Source organism: Corvus cornix, chromosome 1A (assembly GCF_000738735.6).
Source record: "Corvus cornix cornix isolate S_Up_H32 chromosome 1A, ASM73873v5, whole genome shotgun sequence".
Classification (NCBI taxonomy): domain Eukaryota; kingdom Metazoa; phylum Chordata; class Aves; order Passeriformes; family Corvidae; genus Corvus; species Corvus cornix.
Window position 1 is genome coordinate 63,344,104 of NC_047057.1, and position 20,871 is coordinate 63,364,974.

The 20,871-nt window shown below is 42.7% G+C and overlaps 1 protein-coding gene across 4 annotated transcripts in view; it reads right to left on the minus strand.

Moving 5' to 3' along the window:
- Positions 1 to 20,871, minus strand: part of FAR2 (fatty acyl-CoA reductase 2) — a 123,426-nt gene that overhangs the window by 28,541 nt on the left and 74,014 nt on the right. For all 4 annotated transcript variants that reach the window (XM_039570903.1, XM_039570905.1, XM_039570904.1 and 1 more), the window contains exon 3: positions 472 to 647. In XM_039570903.1, the coding sequence (XP_039426837.1) occupies positions 472 to 647 (176 nt within the window). The remainder of the gene's footprint in view (positions 1 to 471; positions 648 to 20,871) is intronic.

Here is a 20,871-nt window from a genome sequence, read left to right on the forward strand (position 1 = left end):
ATTACAGTGAGAGCTGGGTGTTTTAAAGGTTGTGATGGGCTGTTTTCTCAAACCACAGCTCATTTCCTTCTCCAGCTACCCAGTGACAAAGAAAGGCCATTAACAACACCAACTTTAGAGACAGACACAATTTCACTTCAAGCTGTCTCCAGCTCTGCTAAAACATCTCCCTGTTGACCTAAACCACCCTCTTCCCCACCCCAGTTTTAGGTCATACTTAACTCCCTTACAGTATTACAAGCCAATCCTGCAGTTCCTCCCTCTGTTCCCATGGGAATGTGCCAAGACAGTTTGATGTGCACACGCACACGACATTTTCGGGGCACTCCCCCTGCATGTTCAGTGCAGAACCATGTGGAGCATGAACATGGAAGTGGGGAATTAGCACTGCAGACATGCGAGGGGATGCTCTGAGCAGTGCCATGGTGCATCCTGGATCACGGTCAGCAAACACAGGGAAGCAGGACGTACTTGAGGGGTTCGTCAAAGCGAACTGTGGCTGCACAGTGGAAGACAACATTGACCCGGGTCAGAAGCTCTTCCTCGTCTTCAGCACTGATGGCCAGCTTGGGCTGAGTGAGTTCAGCATTAATAGGCTTAATCTTCTCGTGGAAATTAGGGCAATCTTCTCGGACCCTGTCAAAGACCTTGAAGCACAAACAGAGAGAGATCAGGGACAGAATTAGGCTGCTGAGATCGCTTTGATTAGCAGCCAGTCTGATTACATCAATCAATGCAACTGGCACAAAAGAGAATTCCTGACTGGGAGGACACAGGTGACATGATAAAATAGTCCATTCACTTGTTCCCTCCCAGGAGAAACAGAACAAAAATATAGGGGGTAAATGCATTGCTCTGAAGAGATTAATCAATCTTCTCTGCCACCACTCATTTCCTTGGACAGCCATCGAAATTCCTCTATGTCCATATTTCCTGCAACCACTTGCTACTTGACCTTGAGGACTGCCTGTAGGACCAAAACAGGAGCTAAAGAGCAGGAGGGCAGAGTACAGAGCAGGAAAGCCTGTGCAGCATTACACTCAAGCCAGATGGTTCTACAAAGGACTTGCAGAGAGGAGGAGAATTGGACACATTCTTGCTCCTCCTCCTCTTCCTTTGCAGCTCCTTGTCTACTGTCACTCTGCTCCTGTCAGAGGAGTCCAGTGGGGGACCTGCTTTTGGGATGGAAGGATGGGGCATCTCAGTAAGCCCCACTGCTGAAGCTGTTGAGTGCCACCAGCAGTTTTGCTGCACTGAACATGTATGCAGCCGGCTGGCCTCTCAAGCCATCTTTCCAGCCCTTTTTTTCCTACTAATATGAGCCACAGCTCTTTCCAAGACATATTTCTGCACAGCATTATTATATTTGAGCCATTTCAGCTGAATTAATAGAAACTGTTAAGTCCAAAAAAAGATCCTTCCCTTTTCTTTTTTTGGGGGGGGGGGGGGGGGAGGGTGGAGCAGAGTGACAACACAAAAGGTAGAAAGAATCAATAGACTAGAAAGGCTGTGGGATCTGAAGAGGTATAATCTAGATTCCAAAGGATAATCACACCTCCAAAGTAACAAGTCTAGTGACAGGAACACCTAATACTGGGAGAGATTACTGAGGGATGCAAAGGACACATCACACCACCTTTGGACACCTTTAAGAGCTGTCTAAGCAAGCAGTGACAGGAAAGGCAGGGAACAGCTGAACCTGCCTTGGGGCAGGAGGATGGACCAGCTGATTTTTCAGTAGCTCTGTGTTTTTGGGGTGTTTCCCCTCTGTAGCCTACTCACCCATAACACCGAGTTTGGAAATATCTTTGCTACCATGGCCTCTTGTTTTCCTAGAGATTCTTCTGCCTCTGATGTGCCCAGTGCTTACATACGAGCAGAAATTGTCTGACATAAACTAAACACACTAAGAGACACATGAAAGATTAAATTGATCCCAATAGCAGTATTTTTTTTTTTTCTGGACTAAGGGATTACCATCTTTCTGCTTATCTGACAAGCAGCATATCTAGATAAACCTTGAGATTCTTAGGGATAAGAGGTGACAAGAGAATCATTAGCCTTCCCCATTATGCACCATACTCTGTACTTATTTTAAATTGCCACACAGCTGCACATCCTTCAGAAACCTGAAATTTTAGCCCAAGTTAGGACAAGACAAAGCCATTTCACTGTTCTCAGCTGCACCTGAGTGCACACATTTTTCATCAGTGTGGCTAGGCCAGAAAACAGATCTGTAGACAGAGAGTTATTCATGGGCAAAGGTGTTGGTGAGAGCTAGCTGGACTGCAGGAACTGAATTCCCAGGCACCAACAGCCTTAATGTCTGCAAAAGCTGTTTTTTTAACAAGATACTACACTGGCTCTCCAAATATGCATCATCTCATGAGGGATCACATGCCAGCAAACCCTGATGGGACACAAAATGGAAAGGTTTCTCAGAGAACCCACATGAGCTATCTTGTGGGATTCTCAGGAATATTAGTTTGTATTTGTTTGTTTGTTGCAAAGAGAGTGCAAAATGACACAAAATGGGAGTTATTTTCTACTTGTTTGGTATAAATAATGCAAAGGCAGAGAAAGAATGAATCAGCCCTTTACTTTTCAGTCACGGCTTATAAAGTAAGAGTAGTATTTCTGCAGTGCCAGCCTTGGACAGCTAAATTCTTCCTACATCTCCTCCTGACATTCCCTCTGCAGATAATGTCCCCTTCAGCTTCTGTGCCTGCTGCTACCACGTGCCACTCAGCTGCTGCAGTTTTTCATCCCCTCCAATGATTCACTGCATTCCTCTGAAGGATGAAGGCAATTTCTAAATGCAAGCTCACAAGTCAGCACATTGCTTTGGAAACCTTCTGCACCACAGGAACATTCAGTACATTGTCAACATTAAATCAGATAACGGGAGCAGCTGTTTAATCAAAGTCTGCTGCTTCTTTTATGGAAGCTGAAGGTTTCAGACTTGTCAGTGCTTTACAGGGAAATGAAGGAAGATTTAAAGGGAAAACAAATGCAGCTTATTTTATACTGCTTCCTGCAGTTCAAGGAGTACTTAACATAAAGATGATGCTTAGTCTGAAGGTGAACTGTAATTGCATCTCTAAATTCTGATGAACTCACCAAGAACATAAATAATAAATCCCCAGTAACTGTGTGAGGCCTAAGGATTGTTCTGTCTTTTCTTTTTAGAAGCCATCTGCCAATATAAAATACAGTCAGTGCACTGGCCTGATGTTGGAATTACATGAAAACACTGGCCAGGTCAGCAGGGATACAGGAATTGCCACAAAATTACAGTGAAGAGAAAGGAAAGGGCTTTGACTTCAAGTTGTCCAGTATTAATGAAATGGAGGGAAATCAGTAATAACATTACTGAGCATCCTAATGCATTGCAGGGACAGCACTGCTGCCTTTCCCAAACCAACAAATGAATCTAGTAGCTGCTATTCTCATTTTTAACCTCAAAATAGGATCCAAGTTCAGCATGGGCTGTGCTGTCCCTCAACAGAGAGGAGAATTTCTTATTTCTCATTTTATAATCAGGCAATTCCCATTTAGAATACTAGTCAAATCTCTGTGTTTTCACTTTACTCTGTCAAAAATGTGAAAACAGGACGTCTGGGATTTCTCCCAACATTCTAGTTGAGTGTGTTTGATGGACACTTTCCCTATTCCTGCCCTCCTAAGCTCTGACCTCCCTTTCCAAAGGACATCTGCAGCTCTTGGTGTTCCCTGCTCTTGCCTTAAAGCACATAATAATTCAGAGAGGTTTCTGCCTACCATCCCTTCAATCAGAAATTTTTCCATGCCACAAAGATACAAAAACCTCAAAGAAAGGGCAAATTGCACATCTATGGAACAGCACAGCTGAAAAATAAAGGAAGCACTGAACAGAGCAAAATGCCAACGGCTTCGCATCTTCCTCAGGCGGCATTTTCAGTGAAGCAAATACAAACTAATGAAAAGCAGAGTGCCTAAGCCATGGCCCACTTTAAAAAAGGAACTTGCACAAGTCTGGTCTTGTAAAAGCCTTTCAAAGGCCTGGGTAGTCCTTTCTTTCTTGGACAGCACTCCTGGATCTCCCCCTACCCCATCAGGCACTGGTGACCGACCCAGAAAGCATCAAGTTTTTAAGTGTGGCCAAGAAAGGCAACCTTTTTTCCTCAGGTGTGTTTAATAGGTGCCAGGAAATCAGGCTTCTCTAGGAGGATTGTAACTTACAATCTAGGAGGATTGATGTAACTTACATTATAACATGAACATTGCAAGGCACTACTGTATGACAACCTTTAAAATGGAGAAAATCCAGAGAATTCCCACAAAATGGAACTCCTATATGACAAACCAATGAGAATATTAAGGTTGAGGGAGCTCAATTAAAAAAAAAAAAAAAGAAAGAAAAAAGGTAAAAAGCTTCCACCTCTCAGATAGAAATGGAAGGGACTGCTTAGCATGATTCAGGAGATTATAGGCAAGAATTGCTCCCTGCAAAGGAAATACATAATTTATCCTAAGAGAGACACAGGCCAAGGGGTAAAATATTGTGGCAAGAAAAAGGCATTCACTGGCTGTGTGGAACAATTTTAAACCCAGGTGTTTGAAATCCCTCTTCTGAACAGAGCATTGGTGTACAAATGCAGGGGAACAGCCTATATATAAATACACAAAATAACAACCCCCAGGGTGTGCATCTATCCCTCAGTGATTTCAATGACAGCATCATAAATATACAAGTGATCATCACAAATTTACACTACTGAAGGTACCAAAGTCATGAAAACAACTCTAAAAAAACCACCTGATGTCTGCAGTTTAGTCCTGCTGAAAGGGTTTATCAAGTCTGATAAACTTGTGTTTGCTGTTGATAAAATCCTCCAATACATTTAAGAAAGGAAGGTACACGCCTATTTTAGAATTGCCATTGTAGCAAATTTGAGATAGACCTGGGCAGCTTCTTGACATACAGTAATTAGCCAGCAATTAATCTTCAGCCTGGTAGATTTCCAGCAATAAACACCAGGATTATTCAGTCAAGAAATGTGTGAAAATGCAGGTCAGGAAGCTTTAATTGGAATAGAGCTTTTTCCCCCCCCTTTTTGCACTCTTTGCCTCATTTCCTCTTCAGAAAATTGCTTTTAAGCACAGTTCTTCTCAAGGCAAATAAAGCGTAATTCATCTCATCAGTTGGAAAGCAGGCAGCAGAGCATTCCTCATTACAGAAAAACAAATGGCTTATGCTTCAATTCAGAGCTATTACCTTCCCCTGAGCAGAGCTAATGTAGTAGAAATACAGGACCCACCACCAACATCTAGTAAACAAAGCAGCTGATTATTTAAAGATGAAGACTACAGAAACAGAGAGACAGACTCAGTACAGGTCAGCTAAGACTAATATGTATATCCAGCTATTTGGGATGTGGTTTTGAATAGCCAGTTTCCTTGAAAATTGGCTGCTGACCAAGCCTGCTGTTTTCTAGCAAGAATACTCAAATTACACGCCAGTGAATCTGGAACACTTTCCAAGTCAGATGCCATAGACAGGAGTATGAGGGATTTGAGAGACATGGAAAAGCTTTCCATGGTTTCTAGTGCCATCTTATAGGTGGGTGGACAAGTCATGGATAGAAGATGGAGCTTTCTGATGTTTATCACAGATGTTCCTGGTGCCCCTGGGTGGTACTTCGAGATCAGGATCAGTGTTTGATGGGGAAGAATGTAAGTGCAGAGAAGAAGGACGGCAACACTTGGAGCTTTTCCTACAGGAACCACTGAAAATGTTTCTTCCCACACATTTTCCAGGATTGTTTTCCTTCTCATCCTTCTCCATAACTATGCCCCAGCGAGGCCATAGGTCAATAGGAGTCAATTCCCAAAGGATGTCAGCAGTCACAACCGGAGTCAGATCCCTGTCCCCTTCCTCAGTTCCTGCCTTGCAGAATTAATTACCACTGGCTTTGAGAATCACTGAATGGACTTGGAAATGTCAGTAAGTATAAAGTTATCCAGACATGGGATCTTTATCTGCTTTTCCATACCCATTGCCTTAATCACAGATCTTTGACGTTTCACTGCCAGATTCTCTTGGATACCAGGGAACTTCAGGAGTGTTTGATGACTTCCTGAGGATAACCAGCCAGGACTAAGGGCTGTGTCAAACACAGACTCTTGGAGATGTTGTTAGATATGACCAAGAAAGACCTGAAAAGATATTTAAAGAAATTACCAAAAATTACTTTCCCACTTGAGAGCATATTGGCTGTCACACAGACACAGAGGAGGCAGCACTGTATAAAACACAGTGCTGGGATGGAATTCCAAGTTTTGTTTCAAGGACAAAACATCTGGACCATTCAGCTCCTACAAGTACATGCACTCCTCTGAACTTGTGTCCCTCCAAAGAGCTCTTCCAAAGGAATGGCAACCTAGGGTGAGTGTCCTGTGCTTCCATACTCACCCTGTCCTCCTTCTGAGGCAGAAAGCAGAGAATGTGATCATGAAGAGGATCACGAGTAATGTGGGCACCAAAGTGCACCTTAATTGAAAGGGTAAAGGGAGGTAAAAATCCTTTGATGTCACACACAGCAGAAGTTGAACAGATCAAGACAAACACATCAAACATTCGGAGCTACTCAAATAAAAGACAGAGATTCTTCAAACATTGCAGGGAGAGGGCACTCAAGTGTAGAGAGCTGAACATGTGCAAAACGAGTACAACAGAACAATAATTCACTCTTTTAGCATGAACTGCGCTAGAAGATTAACAGAAAGAACAAGTCACTGGTCACATGTGAGGAGTTAGCCTGGAACAGGGGCTTTTCCCAATAGATGCACCACCTGTGGCCATGATGTCTTGGAAGATAAGAAAGCTTTCTGGCATGAGTGCGAGCCATTTCCTGCCAGCTGGTCTCAGGGACTGAAATTCATGCCAAGAATATTCAATTTATGGATGTGTCAAACAGTACAATCAATTAAAGATAGAAGTTTTGCAGGAGGTTCCCGGAATGTGTTGATGAGAACTTCCTTCTCCAAATGACAGAGGAGTCAGTGAGGAGAGGTGCTGTGCCAGACCTTATTCTCAGCAACCTGTTGCTCTCATCAACATATCAGATTGACTATTCTTGGAAATTCCTCCCTGTGAGGGTGCTGAGGCCCTGGCACAGGTTGCCCAGAGAAGCTGTGGCTGCCCCATCCCTGGAAGTGTTCCAGGCCAGGTTGGATGGGGCTTGGAGCAAGCTGGGATAGTGCAAGGTGTCCCTGCCCATGGCAGGGGGTTGGAATGAGATGAGCTTTAAGGTCCCTTCCAACCTAAACCATTTGATGATTTTATCATTGGCCTAGGACAATTTCTCATTTCAGCATTTTTCTTTTGTGCTCACATCTGACACAAATATTTTGACCTTCTGATGTCATCCCACATATATTTTTGTTATCTTCATTATGGCAACGTAATTTTTTGAGTGGTGCTTAAAAGCCCTAAGTTGGGGTACCCCAGCCTTTTAAATACCTGCCTTTTTTCCTTGCTTAGGAAAAGCACTTAATTAGGAGCATATTCCCACAGTCAGGCTACAGGCAGCACACACAGTGAGAAAACAAACTGGGAGATTATCAGAAGCTAATGCAATTTAGAAGACCAACAGGAAGAGCAGGGACACTACTAGAAGTGAGAGCCCTTGCAAACAAGAGACCAATCCAGTGAAGAAGAAAACAGTTGATATTCTAAGAAAACATCTAAGAATGGATGTCTTAACCACTGTAAACCGATTTTCTGTAGTGTCACTATTCCAAGCAAGCAAGGAAGCAGCAAGTTACAAGTAATCCTTGATTTCCATCCAAGGAGCCTTCAGCTTAGGGAAATTAAAACTTCTTTAAGAAGATAGAACCATCTGTCCAAATAGTGTCAGCTACTTACAGCACAGTCTGGCTCTCCAGTGCCCCTGCTACTGGAGACAAACTGTAATCAATGCCTCTTATTATGGCCAGTTCTCAGAAGAATCCATAGAAACCTTTTGGATATGGTTGCAAAAGCCCCTCTGGAATCACAGCTCAAACCTTCTCTCTGAATCCAACCTCTTTGCATGTTATTCAAAACATGGACTCCTTTTTAATAATGCTTGGCTCAATTAGTTCTGCCCATAATGAACATTCTTAAAATTCACCAATTCCTGGCCATGGGTAAAAACAACAACAACAAAGTTATAAAAAAAACTAATTCCACTGAACTTTGTCAAATTATGTGGATGTAAAGGAAAGGCAGATTTGTCCCAGGAAGTCTGCAGCAGCCTTTTGGCATGCAGACTCCCTTTTCCAGTCGCTTGGGTCTCATCAAGCAGGAGGTGTTGTCTTATTTCACAACAAAGATACCTGTTGTCAGGAGGGCCATTTCCCGTCAGCCTGCCATAGTAACACGTCTGCCAGGAGCAGATGTCGCTCACTTCCCTGTACAAAGATCAGAGTGTTGCCACAGATGGCTCAGCTACACCCTCTGAAATGTTTCTCCCTCTCCTGCCATTGCAGTTGCACCCCAGTAGAATGTTCTGACAGGCCTGATGGTAAAAGACAAGTCAGATGATATTTCACACACCCTGCAAGACTGTTCTTCTTTAAGGCAGGGAAAGATGAGTTTTGTTTGCAGTCAGGTAGGAGTTTATCTGTGTTTTGTTATTTTGAGGTTTGTTTGTTTGTTTGGTGGGTTCTTTTGGGGTTTTGTTTTGGTTTTTTTAAACAACAGAGAAATTCAGGTATTTTAGTATGGAAAGAAACACGCACACATTTTAAACAGGATCAAGAAAGCCGTATCAAGTGTCCTTAAGCCAGGCTCAGGTTTTAGCTTGCCCTGGCATCTCAGAGAGTGTTGAAGGGTAATCAACAAGCCGCACTTATCGTCTCTGACACTCTACTAATTCTTCTACCTAAAGCCAGAATGTTAGAACTTTCTGAGCACAGGATTTGTGGCTCAAGACATCTTTCACACTGACATGCAGTTTTCAATACATCTATAAAGAGAAAAGTTACTTTTCTCTGCAGGTATACTTTACACTCATGCTGCTTCCAAGGGAGACCAAAGAGGATAATCCACATAAGCTGAGCTGGAATTCATGTTTGCTGCCTTTAGCTTCCAGCTCTAGATTGAACCAATTAATTTTATGTTACCCAGTCCATACAAGGGAGAAAAGTGAGCACTTGGGCTAAGTATGCTTCAGGTGTAACAAATCACTTGCCCATGTGTCACCAGAATAAGCAACATTTCCAACTAGGTTAAACTGTGCAGGGCCAGGAGTTGGATTGGATGATCCTTGCAGGCCCTTTCCAACTCAGGTTATTCTACAATTCTATGATTCTATGAACAACAAGAAGTTGTTCGTACACAAAAGCCTCCCCATCTGTCTGAGCAGGGATTACCAGTGATGAGCCTGTGTCCTTCGCCCTGGTCCCATGAAGTTATAAATTCCTTTAATGCTTTAATCTACCAGTGAAAAAACCCTGGCAGAAGGAGTGGAGGAGAAACAAACAGAACATACCCCAACTCACCATCCTGAGGTACAGAAATGCACCTCTCACCCCACACAAATAAGAATACACAGTGTTCTGCAAATACTGCTTGCATGAGGCTATACTATACATCCTAACTACATATTTAACTGAGGGAAGTACAACTCATTTCTCCACCTGTCCTGCTACAGTCAGTGGAGACAGCCCAAGGGTTTCCCAGATTCCCTGGGGAAAAAAACCAACCCAGTAGTTAAAGATCTGCCCCAAACTACGTGATTGTAAAGTTAGGATCTCTAGGGCAAACAGTACAGCTACCACAGTGTGATAAGGTGTATGCAGGAGGTCCTGATGGAGCACCAAGAAATGCTGCTGCTGGGAATGAGGAAAGCAATTAAAACAGCTCAAGGACAACAACCTGCATGAGCACAAAACCAGAGTGTGAAAAACGGGTTACTCTGGTGCTGTGTTATGCAGGCTATGCACAAGAGGAGAAACAGCTTGTGCTTAATTAGAACTGGGTAGAAGAGTCAAGACTAAAATGAAATTTTCTTAGTGAGTGAATATGGTAAACAATATGATGCCAGTATGATACTGGTAGAGGAGTTTTGTGGTGCAAAGTCTTCCAAAGTCATCTGTACCCAGGCAACCATGTAAATAAAACTATCAAGAATAAAACACATAAAACAAATCAAGACTGCCTGAGTAACAGCACTGAAAAAATCCACCAAATCTGAGAATGAATGCAGCAGAAATGGGACAAACTAGGAAAAAAATGTAACTGGGGACAGACTGTTTACTGGAGAGGAGTTTGGATAGAGAAAATGAGGTGCAAGGTGGTCCAAAATCCAAACATCCGAAAATAGAAAACAGGAAGATATAAAATCAGGTACAGAATAAAAGAGGACAGGGTTTTTTTTGTCAGTGAGAGTGGGGACACCTACAGATGGTGATGAATCCAAGTCCACAGTGATGTTGAAAGGACCCCTATTGGATAACCTGCTGGAGCTCCCATCACGTCTTCATCTGAAAAGACTTGGTGTGAGACAGTGGAGAAAGGGGGGGATTGACTTGAAGTGGGAAGGAAGATAGATTTATAACTCAACAGAAGTTAGATGTGATTCATAATAATTATAATGATAATTAGCAGCTTTATAGTTGTGTGTGCTTTTAGATTAGCTATCATTTAATCGCTTTATTAGTCTCTTAGCAGTGTATTACTTAATTTAAAATCATCATAATCTCTTAATTCAGGTTTATGTCTCAAGCCTGGACCCTGAAGGGGAGAGTCAGGCTCATAAAGTAACCTATGGCTACCTGCTTTGGCTTACCAGCCTGAAAGACCAGCTCTATCCTTCAATCAACAGGGACAGCCTTCAACCCAAATCCAGATGGATGCTCAGCCTCACACCCAGCCAGTCTCTGTCTCCATCCTCCCACCAAATGACACCTGTAATTCCAAAGCACTTGCAACAGAATGAGAAAACACTGATCTTGGTGTTCTCGGATGTTCTGCGCTCAGCTCATGACATTTCTGCTTCTCACACTTGCACAGGAAAATGACAAGTCCACTGGTGTGTTTTGATCTAAGAGAGATTCTGGAATTGTTTCCTGGTGTCATCCCTGTCAGTCTGAGGGAACAACAGCATGAATAGATCTTCACCACTGAAGCTGTAACTGTGATGGGAGGACTCTTGTACCCCACTGGTCCTCCACCTTCCTCTGTGCTTTTCTTTTGCAGAACATTTTTTTGGTATTGCCATATCACTGAATCTCCACCTCTTTGGGACCCTTTGTACCACCCACCAGTCAGGGTCCCCCGAGCAGCTGTATGGGGTGCCCAAGCAGGAAAGGAGAAATATTTCTGTGCTGCAGCTGCAGAAAATGATCTCTGAAGTGGCACATGCCCCACTGGTGAACCTGTGTCTTGTATTCTCCAGTAGTATCCGGGTTAATGGCCAAGTACCTCACACACAGATTCCTCTAACTTCAGAGATACGCTGCTTTCAGACTCATTTTTACAGCAAAAAGCTTTTAGCTCACCAGGTCAGCAGAACTATGAGGAAAAGACAAGGAAAATCCTAGTCCATGCAGTTTTCCTTATGTGGAACATGGCAACTCACCCCTTTCAAATGAAAGGCATTCAGATTTGGCATCTTCTCTCGGGGGGTAATAGCACAGCTATTATCTCCCCATCATTTGCCCAATTCATCACTCACAGCATTTTAATTTTGTCTAATTAAAAGAGTGCAAAAACATACTAAACCAAGAATATCTTCTTCCCTTTTACACTGGAAGAGATGACTCTCCAAAACACCTTCCTCCAAAACTCCTTCCCTCCCACATGCCTAAAAGCATCACCTGAAAAGGTTCAATTTATGTAATAATGTATGGTCATCCCTCTCTGAACCAAGAGAAATAACAACTAATATACAATGCTAGAGCCATCTGTGCCCTATAGGGTATGAAGATCAGTGATGTGCCAACATACAAACAGCAGCTCAGGAGATCATCTCCAAGATTAAAGCCCAATTTCAAAGGGATGCTAATCTACATTTACGATTGCAGCCATGGAAATCTGCATTTCCTTGCACATTGCTCAAAAGCCCTTACCAATTTAGGTATGATTTTACCAGGACAGATTCCATTTCTGAAACATTACTGCAGGATGTTTTGTATTGGATAGCTCATAGCCCTACAGTTTAATATCAGTTATTGTAGCTAAGAATGGTTCAGAGCATGTACAGTCATTTATTTTTAAAATGGACGTTTTTACTGTAATGCCAAAGGGAAGGAGAATTTAAGTCTCAGACTGCTTAGGACTGCTTCTATTAAACCCAAGTGAAACTCTGCCTTGTCTGCTACATTTTTAGTAGCAGTAGCAGAGTGTCCCAGACTACTGGTTACCATAAGAGGTTGGGAATTCCCTACTACATTGCAGTCAGCCCTGAACTGAAAAGTCTGCCATACACATGGACTCTTAAATCATCTCCCTTGAGCTGTGGTGGGTCTGCAGGCCAAACAGACCTAAAATCACATTTCAGTCAATATAGCTATCAAATGAGTGCTGAAAAAATACTGCCACATAAGAAAGGGCCTCTTCATCGAACCACTTTCAGTTGTCATGCTGGTAAAATTGAGATGCTAACTCCCAGCTGGTGGGACTGTTAAACACCCTGAAAATGAAACATCAGCATATCAAATGGCTGACAAGGAGCTCTTAAGAGATTATTCATGACTGAGCAGTAGTCCACAGAGCTGGGTACTTCTTTTGTAGAGGAAAACCTGTTTTCATGGGGAGAGACTTTAATCCACCTACCCAGAAATTGTTCTGTATTGGTCATGAAAGTCGTTATCAGCACCAACAACTAAACCATGACCTTTTAGGGGTGTGTTTTTATAAACACTAGTGGACTGAAATGAGCTTAAGTGAAGAATTTGTCCCTTCCAACTGTACATATTGGTGGGTCTTCCATCCTTAATGGTTCCTATCTTCAAGCAGACAGACCGAAAGTTTTACATTTTTATTTCATTCTGAGTTTTGAGTGCCTGGTTTTCTGCCCTTTTGTGCTCAATGATAAATACATTAGCATTTGAAAAAGAACTAGCTTAGAGAATCCCCTCCATAAGAGAGCTATTAAAAAGCAATTTCTTTACCAGGGAGAAATACTGCTGTCAAGCATACAACAGGCAGCCTTGCTTCATCGTTCATTTTTGTGTTTGTATTATGGTTATTTTTCCTATTTCTATTCATCAGCAAATCAGCTTGATAGATTAATTCTTTTCTGAGAGTCGGTCTTAGTCACTGGAGTCTGTTCACCAAGAACCATCTGTTCCCCAAGATTTCCCTCCCACACACCATGGCAGAATCACGCCTACAACCAGTTTCTCCTATTAGGAAAGAAACGCCTGTAACAATCTGGGTGACATGAGTCCCCCAGGAGACAACACAAGAACCTGTAACTTTGTTCATCGTTATTATAAAGCAGTACCCATTACTCAAGGACTGACTCTGGAGGGTAAGTGAACCTGTCTACCCCTTCCCTCCCACTCTCTTGCTGCAGTACCAAAAGGTCACGACCTGTCCAAGAAATGGGAATGGGGAGAGACTGGATGATGCTGTGGCAGCCCTTCTTTCCCTTCCACAGCCTGGGCCCCGATTTCATGGAGTGTGTTTATGTGCAAGTTAGGGGTGATGCTCCTCAAATTCCTTCCTCTGCCTCCAACCCTTTCATGATCATGCAGACGTCTCCTAATCTTTCTGACTCCAACTCATCCCATCTACCCTACCTAAGTAGGTGTCTGGGAGAGTTTAATCAGGTTAAACTGAACGAGCTAACTGATCACCCCACATCAAATCCATGACATCTGCCAAATAACAGCAATGCAGTGGGAGCCTCATCCCAAGTGCAGGAAGCAGACAGGCAGAAACTGGACTGTAGCCTGTGCCAGGCATTCCAAGACCAGAATCAAGTGCACCCTGGGTAGCTGTCACCTTCACTTCTGTCACTCAAGCAAGCAGCCAAATTGCCAAATTGCAGGAGGAGAGAGCAAGTAAATACACACCTTGCCTTCCACAGAAAAGACTCTCTCCTGGGAAGGACTGAGAAAGGGAATTGCTCGTTTCAGGTTAAAGACAACACTTCTCTTCCCTCTCACCTATACAACATTTTCCCTCAGTCCCTGAAGCGACCTGCTGAACCAACTCCCTGGAGGCATGCTGCTCATCTCTTTTAACAAAAGGTTCATCTTTTCAGAACAGAAATGGCTTTTCTTGCCACTTCCTCTTTTCAGTGCTACAGCTCAGAAGTCCTGGCACCTTCCCAGTGCACGGGCTCGGCTGTGCCCTTGGAGCTGGAATCCATCTAGCCTTGCTGGCAGAATAAAAACTAACGAAAAGAAGTGAAAAGGACCAGTGAGTTAATTAAATACAGCTCCTGTCAGAGAATGGGAGAACAAAAGCAGGTGTAGGCAAAGAAATTATCCAGGGGCATAAGAACTACCACGCAAGAGCAGAGCAAGGATGTATTTGATTTGAGCCACCATCTGACACGAGCTACAAGAAATGTTGCAAAGAAAGACATAATTCAGCAAATTACATCGCCCCAGTCAGGTCTCATCATGGTTTATAGGAGGAAGGGAGTGGTTTAAGTGTTTCATTTACAACATTATCCTCTATATTTAAAATATGTATTTTTAGCCATACAAATGTTAGGACAGCTTAAAGCCTCATTTCATTGACTAAACATCATACGTAATTAATTTTAAAATCTAGCTATTATTTAGTAAAATACTCTTTCCTTCTTCAGTGCTGAATTACTTTCACTGAACGTTCCCTTTCCTGGACACTGAGCTTATCTTACTTCGGGTTTCTTTATTTTTAGCACAGATGTCTCTCACCACTCTGGTTTCATGTTCTGCTGATTCCCCTGATGCCAGGGATTTGAACATCTATTAGTACCCAAACAATCTGCAGACACAAAGCTGACTGCTTTCCTAGAGAGCACCAGCACTCCAAGGAACTCACTGCTTCCATGGCTGCGCATGGGAAGCAAACTGGAAGAGGATGGACTCAAAGTTATAGCACTGACCAGGGAATGACACTGATTAAATGTCCCTCAACCTTCCAGATTAGATATTAGGCAGAAGGGAGAGAAGGGTAACTAAAGGTCTACAGACATGTATTTTGGATTTTGAATCAGGGTTTTTTTATTAAATATTCCATTAATACCTAACTATTGCATAGCCTTCTTCATCAGTAAGTTCTTCAATAAAGAAGAGGCATGTAATTTTTCACATGAGAAAACAGACACACAGATTTGAAGTGACTTACCCAAGGTCACACAAGTGGAAGAAGAACCTAGCTGTTTTAAAGCCCTTTAGAAGGCAATATGCCTTCCTTAACCAAGTGCTTCTTTCCTGAGAGCTGCCTTTTGAGGGCCAAATTAACATCAAAATTTTGGCACTGACTCAAAGCCTAATCTATGTTTAAAAAAAAAAAAATACAGCACACATTTAGTCTTGGGAATATTATCTCTCTGTAACTGGATCATAAGAAAATGTGTTTAATAAAGGCAAGATTCATTGGGGTGAATAGTAAAAAACTGGGTAACAGGCTTGTGGAAAAATCTGCTTTTTTTTTCCAGAGGTGGTAGGGTCCATGTGCTCTCCTCTGACATTGTTCATTGCTTTACAGTCCTGTGCTGGGAGAGTACAGGTCCCCAGGGAGAAGGAAGGGAGAAGCACACAGGTGAGGCAGAGGAATGCCAGCCTCAGAGAGTACCAACCCTGGGAAAAGATGAACTGGAGAATGCCTCTTGCCTCCAAGCAGGCTGGGAACATCACTCTTTCCAGCTCCAAGCTTACAAAGGAGGATACAAACATAACTGCTTTGCTCTTGATGCCTTTCCTACCCACCATAAACTGCTTTTGACCCATTGTAATCAGGAGCTAACATTCATCTGGAGGAAAGCTGCCCAGAGGTAGCAATCTTGATGTGTCCACAGAGTTAACATGGATAGGAAACAGAAATTGCCATTTGGTGATCCAGGGGTTTTATCTAAACCAAAGGAAAGCAATAAAAACTGTCCTCAGAGGACACATCTGAAGAGTGAGTGATGTGTGACCAAAGCAGAGGGTGGTAAATGGGAAAAACTGATGGACAGCAACTAAGGTAGAAAATCAAAAGAATCTTCTCTGCAATGCACTGATGAGCACAGAGGCAGCTGCACCAACTCTCGTTTGATGCAGCACAGACCCCAAATCAGTGCTGAAATGGTACATGAAAAACTCTGACAGGAACAGTCCCAGATCTCAAAAGCACCTATTCCAGAGCTTTTCAGAGAGTCTGTTTTGTGCAGATGGATGGGTAGCACACAACTGGGTGAGGTTAAATGTACACCACCGCTATGAACAGCAGCAGGGGAGCAACGCCTCGGGATTGCTGCTGCTTGTTTTTCCATGTCCACTTCAGCAGCAGGTTAATTTTTATCACAGACATAAGCAAGGCTTCAGTTTAGCCACACCTCTGAGCCTCTGGCACAAAAAATGTTTGGTCTTACAATAGTTGCTCAGCCATCCCCTGCTCTTACTCCAAATAATGAACCCATCACATTCTCTAAAATCTGGATCCTTCCAGGGAAACTAACATTACACTTTATTTTGACAATTTACATACCAGTGAATTTCTTCTGCAACTGATTCTGTCCAGCACAAAGGGTAATTTCACAGCATGTATTTCTGTGTAAAAGTTGGGACTTCTACCTGAATTATTTGCTTTCTCCCACTGTTACTGGAGAAATGTTCACCTTTGAATCAAACCAATGTACAGATTCACAGGAACACAGAAACATACCCCATGTGCACCTACTTCAGGTTATGCCCCACTATTTAAAATACACAATGGCACACATGGAGAGTTAATATCGCACACAGCAGGCTTCTCAGTTAAATTGAAAATTTAACATGAGAGAATTTGGTTTTCAGCGCGGTTTCCTAGGAAACATTTCCAGCTACTATTGGTGGAGGCTACAGGTTGACTGTCAAGCCCACTATTTCCTTTGTTCCCAGTCCATCAGCTTGATTTCTTTTATCATCTGGTCTTCCCTACTGAAATACATCTAATATAGGGGGAAGGGTTTCTTAACACATGCAAAATAATCAGTATTTCCCAAACAGCCTCCCCAAAAGAGAGACACAAAGCAGCAGCAGTGATTAAAGAAGAACAAATGAAATGAAGTTATTTGAATTAATTTAAAACGTGATATCCAGATTTGTATATGTTTGAGTCTGCACAGTGTTGATAAATATCTGCTAGAGATAATCTACAATTTTACTATTTATCCCTAACAAACAGATGGGCTTCTGCATTGCCATTTACAACAGCATAAACACATTCTGAAAACAAAAACGAAACAAGGAAGAATTCAGAAATATGTGCACAGGTTTTTAACTGAATGTCCTGTACTTAGGTGAGATTTTATTACCCTTTAGAACACCTGCATGTTCTACAATTAAAGCATTACAGACAACGAGCACTGTAAAAAATCAATCCCCAGTGTCACTGCTCTTTGAAGACAAGAGGGAAAACACACTGGAGTGTATCTACAGGAGAGAAAACAGGTCCCAGCCTCACAGACAGGCACTGACCTGGGCACGGTGCCTTGGTCTGGAACCTTCCTGGCTTTGTCTCTTACCAAAAAAAGTGATTGCTCCAGAGAAAGAGAAGGCAGAACAGAAATAAACCCTTGCTTGCAGTGCTTAATGAAGTCATGCAGACTCAAAGATATATCACTGCTTCTGTTTCCACTTCTGTTGTGACTCGTGTTTCTGCTCGCTCTTTCTTTGTGCTTTGGTAGGGAAAAATATGGGCAACTCTGGTGGTTCCCTTCCTCTTCCCTGGTGGGAGGAGACTGGACCCCTCCCTTCTTCCCAGGACATTCACATGAGCTCAGACTGCAGTATTTTTGCAGCTCTTCTACCTGTTCCAAACCCACTGTAGTGGCAGGTTGGTATGGGTCTTTTTAAGGATGCTATTAATAACATCCTTCAGACTAGAGAAAATTTCTAAGAGCTATTCCCTTTATGCCCACGATACCCGGTCTCCCTCCTCAGCTGTTTCAGTCATAAAAAATGGGCATACAAGCAGGTATTGCTTTTGTGGGGTTTTTTTTTGTTTAACAGACAACATTTCCAGTGTCCTTCCGTCGTACTTTACGGGACTCCTTCAGCTCATGCACCCAGTAATGATTAAGGCAATCAGGAGCAGAGATTAAAGACAGTGCTTTATGTTAATAACTGGGTGATGACCCAGGCCTAATAACCTCAGAACTGGAGCAAGACCTGCCCTGCTTGTGTAGAAAGCACAAACACCGCTGCTGCTACGAGCTGAACCTGCCCTTGTGAAATGGCCTCCTTGATTCCCACAGAGCAACGCTTGGTCCGTGAATTTTCCCTTTAGATGTCCATGATTTTGGATTATGAGGATAAAAGTGAAACTTTTCCAATCATGCCATTGAAACAGGAATGCCAGAGCACTGAAAGGGCTCGCCCTTCTCTCCTGAGCTAAACTACCTGGAGATATCACACTGTTACGAAAAAACTGTGGGTAGCACAAGAGCAGTGTAATCGTTTGATACTAATCAACACTGAAATTGTTGGAGAAATAAAAAGCTGTCATTCACTTAGAGCCTGCAGCAAAACTCGCCTAGTTGATAGGGAACATTACAAAGGTTCATTTATTTTATGCATTTCAGTTCTCAGCATGACACACCTTCTATCCAGGGGTGTGAATGTATTTGTAGTGTACCTCAGGAGATGAATGTCCATCAGCAAATTCCAGTGTTTATTTATGGTTAATATTTCACAGCAATAAACATTAAATACGTTCCTATTTGATAAGATAACAATCTGAGGCCAACACCTTCCCTTTCAAGGCTCCCAGTAAAGTGATAACCTTTGAAACATATCAGCTGCCTCATGTAAAAACTGAGAACTGTCTCCACCAAGCAACTCAATAACTGATCTGTATCTTTATGACTACAACTTCTCATTATGGAGATAGAGATACCACCCAAACCACTTCAGTAAGATACAAGCAAACGTGGCATTAGCTCAGCATATCAAGACACTGATATGAGGAAGTTCTGCTGGCAAGTCCTCCCAGGTGGACAAATCCCAAACCACAGAGCATTTTTCTGGTTGGTATCCATGGGCTGGCATGGCTAATATTCCTGCAGTGCACCTCAGCTAGGAACTTGAAGAGAGGCACACAGAAAACACAAGAAAAAGAGAATATATAGTTAATCCCATTTGGGAAAAGGGCAGACTTTTCAGGAAGGAAAAAGGAATAAGAGGTTTGTATTATGCTGAGAGGAAGAAAGGATATACAGAGGGGTATGGAATAAAGGACTTTGCTTCCTAAAGGGAGATGGCCTTTAAGATCACCTGGTCTAGTGAAGGGTGTCCCTGCATGGCAGAGGGCTGGAATGAGATGAGCTTGAAGGTCCTTTCCTACCCAAACCATGCCATGATGACTCTATGGCTTTCCTTCTGAACATCCTATCAGCTATCAGACTATCAACTGTGCAGCACAGGCCAGCCCAAATCCAAGATACAAGATGTAATCTCATTTTCAGCTTTCTTTGACTACACCTAAAGTCCAGATTGCTGGTAGGAAAAGAGTGCAGCTCTACCACCCTGCTTAAAAGGTGACATCTGAAACTGGGAAAGGGGAGCTGTGGAGGTACATGTTGGTGAGGAAAGAGGATCAGGAAGCACTGTTGGCCACCACCCAAATGTGGTGGTGATCCATTTTAACTGGAACACATAGTTATCAGGTCCTGAATCTCAGCAAATTCACCTCTGGTTTTTCCCCTTTCTGCATCTGAGATGATGTGCTAAAATGGCAAAGAATTTACTTACTGTTGACTGTAGTTGCTGAGGAACATGGGAGGGACAGGTGACTGGACAATTCTGGGAGCTGAAGGAGGTATATGAAGATGGGATCAAGCAGGTCATGGCTGTAAGGATCTGCAGATCATGAAACAGAAAGGAGCAGTAGAGCTGCACAATGGATTTGGGTCAGAGCTGACCTGGAAAAGGTGCAGCTGGAATTGCTGATGACTGAGTGATGCTCTGATCAAAACCTTCCCTGGAGGTTTCTGGGGCTAGTGGAAAGTGGGGAAATGGGTTGCTAGGCCCCAGGGCAGCAAATCCTGTCTGTCAGAAAGAAATGGAAGAAATAATAGGGGAAGGGCAGAAAGAATGATCATCTTCCAAGCTTCAAAAGGAAGGGCTGAAGGGTAGAATTCTGGAAGGATGACAAAATGATTTACTGCTTCCATGCCCTATGGAAGCTCAAGGTCTCCATGCTGCTAAGAATGGTTACTGTCCTCTCACTCAATGTACTGGGCACATAAAAAATTTGACAGGGAAGAATCTAATTACCATTCCCTAAAGGCTCAGAGATCCTCCATTGATAAAACTCCATCAAAATCATACAGGCACTACATTAACAATTCTGAATTGCAGCAAACTTGATTTATTCTGTATTCTTTTCCTGTTCAGGCTGCAGTGCAGAGTCCGGATGCCCTTTAGACATTACAACAGAACCCAGCCCATTGCCTTTGATCAGTTTGTATTCCTGCCCAGCATGAAACAGAAACAAGCAAAATCAGCACTCAGAATTTGTGGAGACATGAATCTTTTAAAGGATCAGGTTTAATGGGTTAAAAACATTAGAATGAGACTCATATCTACGTGCCACAACATATTTTTAGCACATATAAGCCTTCATGTACAAGAATTTTCCCTCCCTCTGAACTTCTATGCCTCGATCTCTTGTGCATCCTTTCTTAGTGTAAATCCTTTTAACGGATTATATTT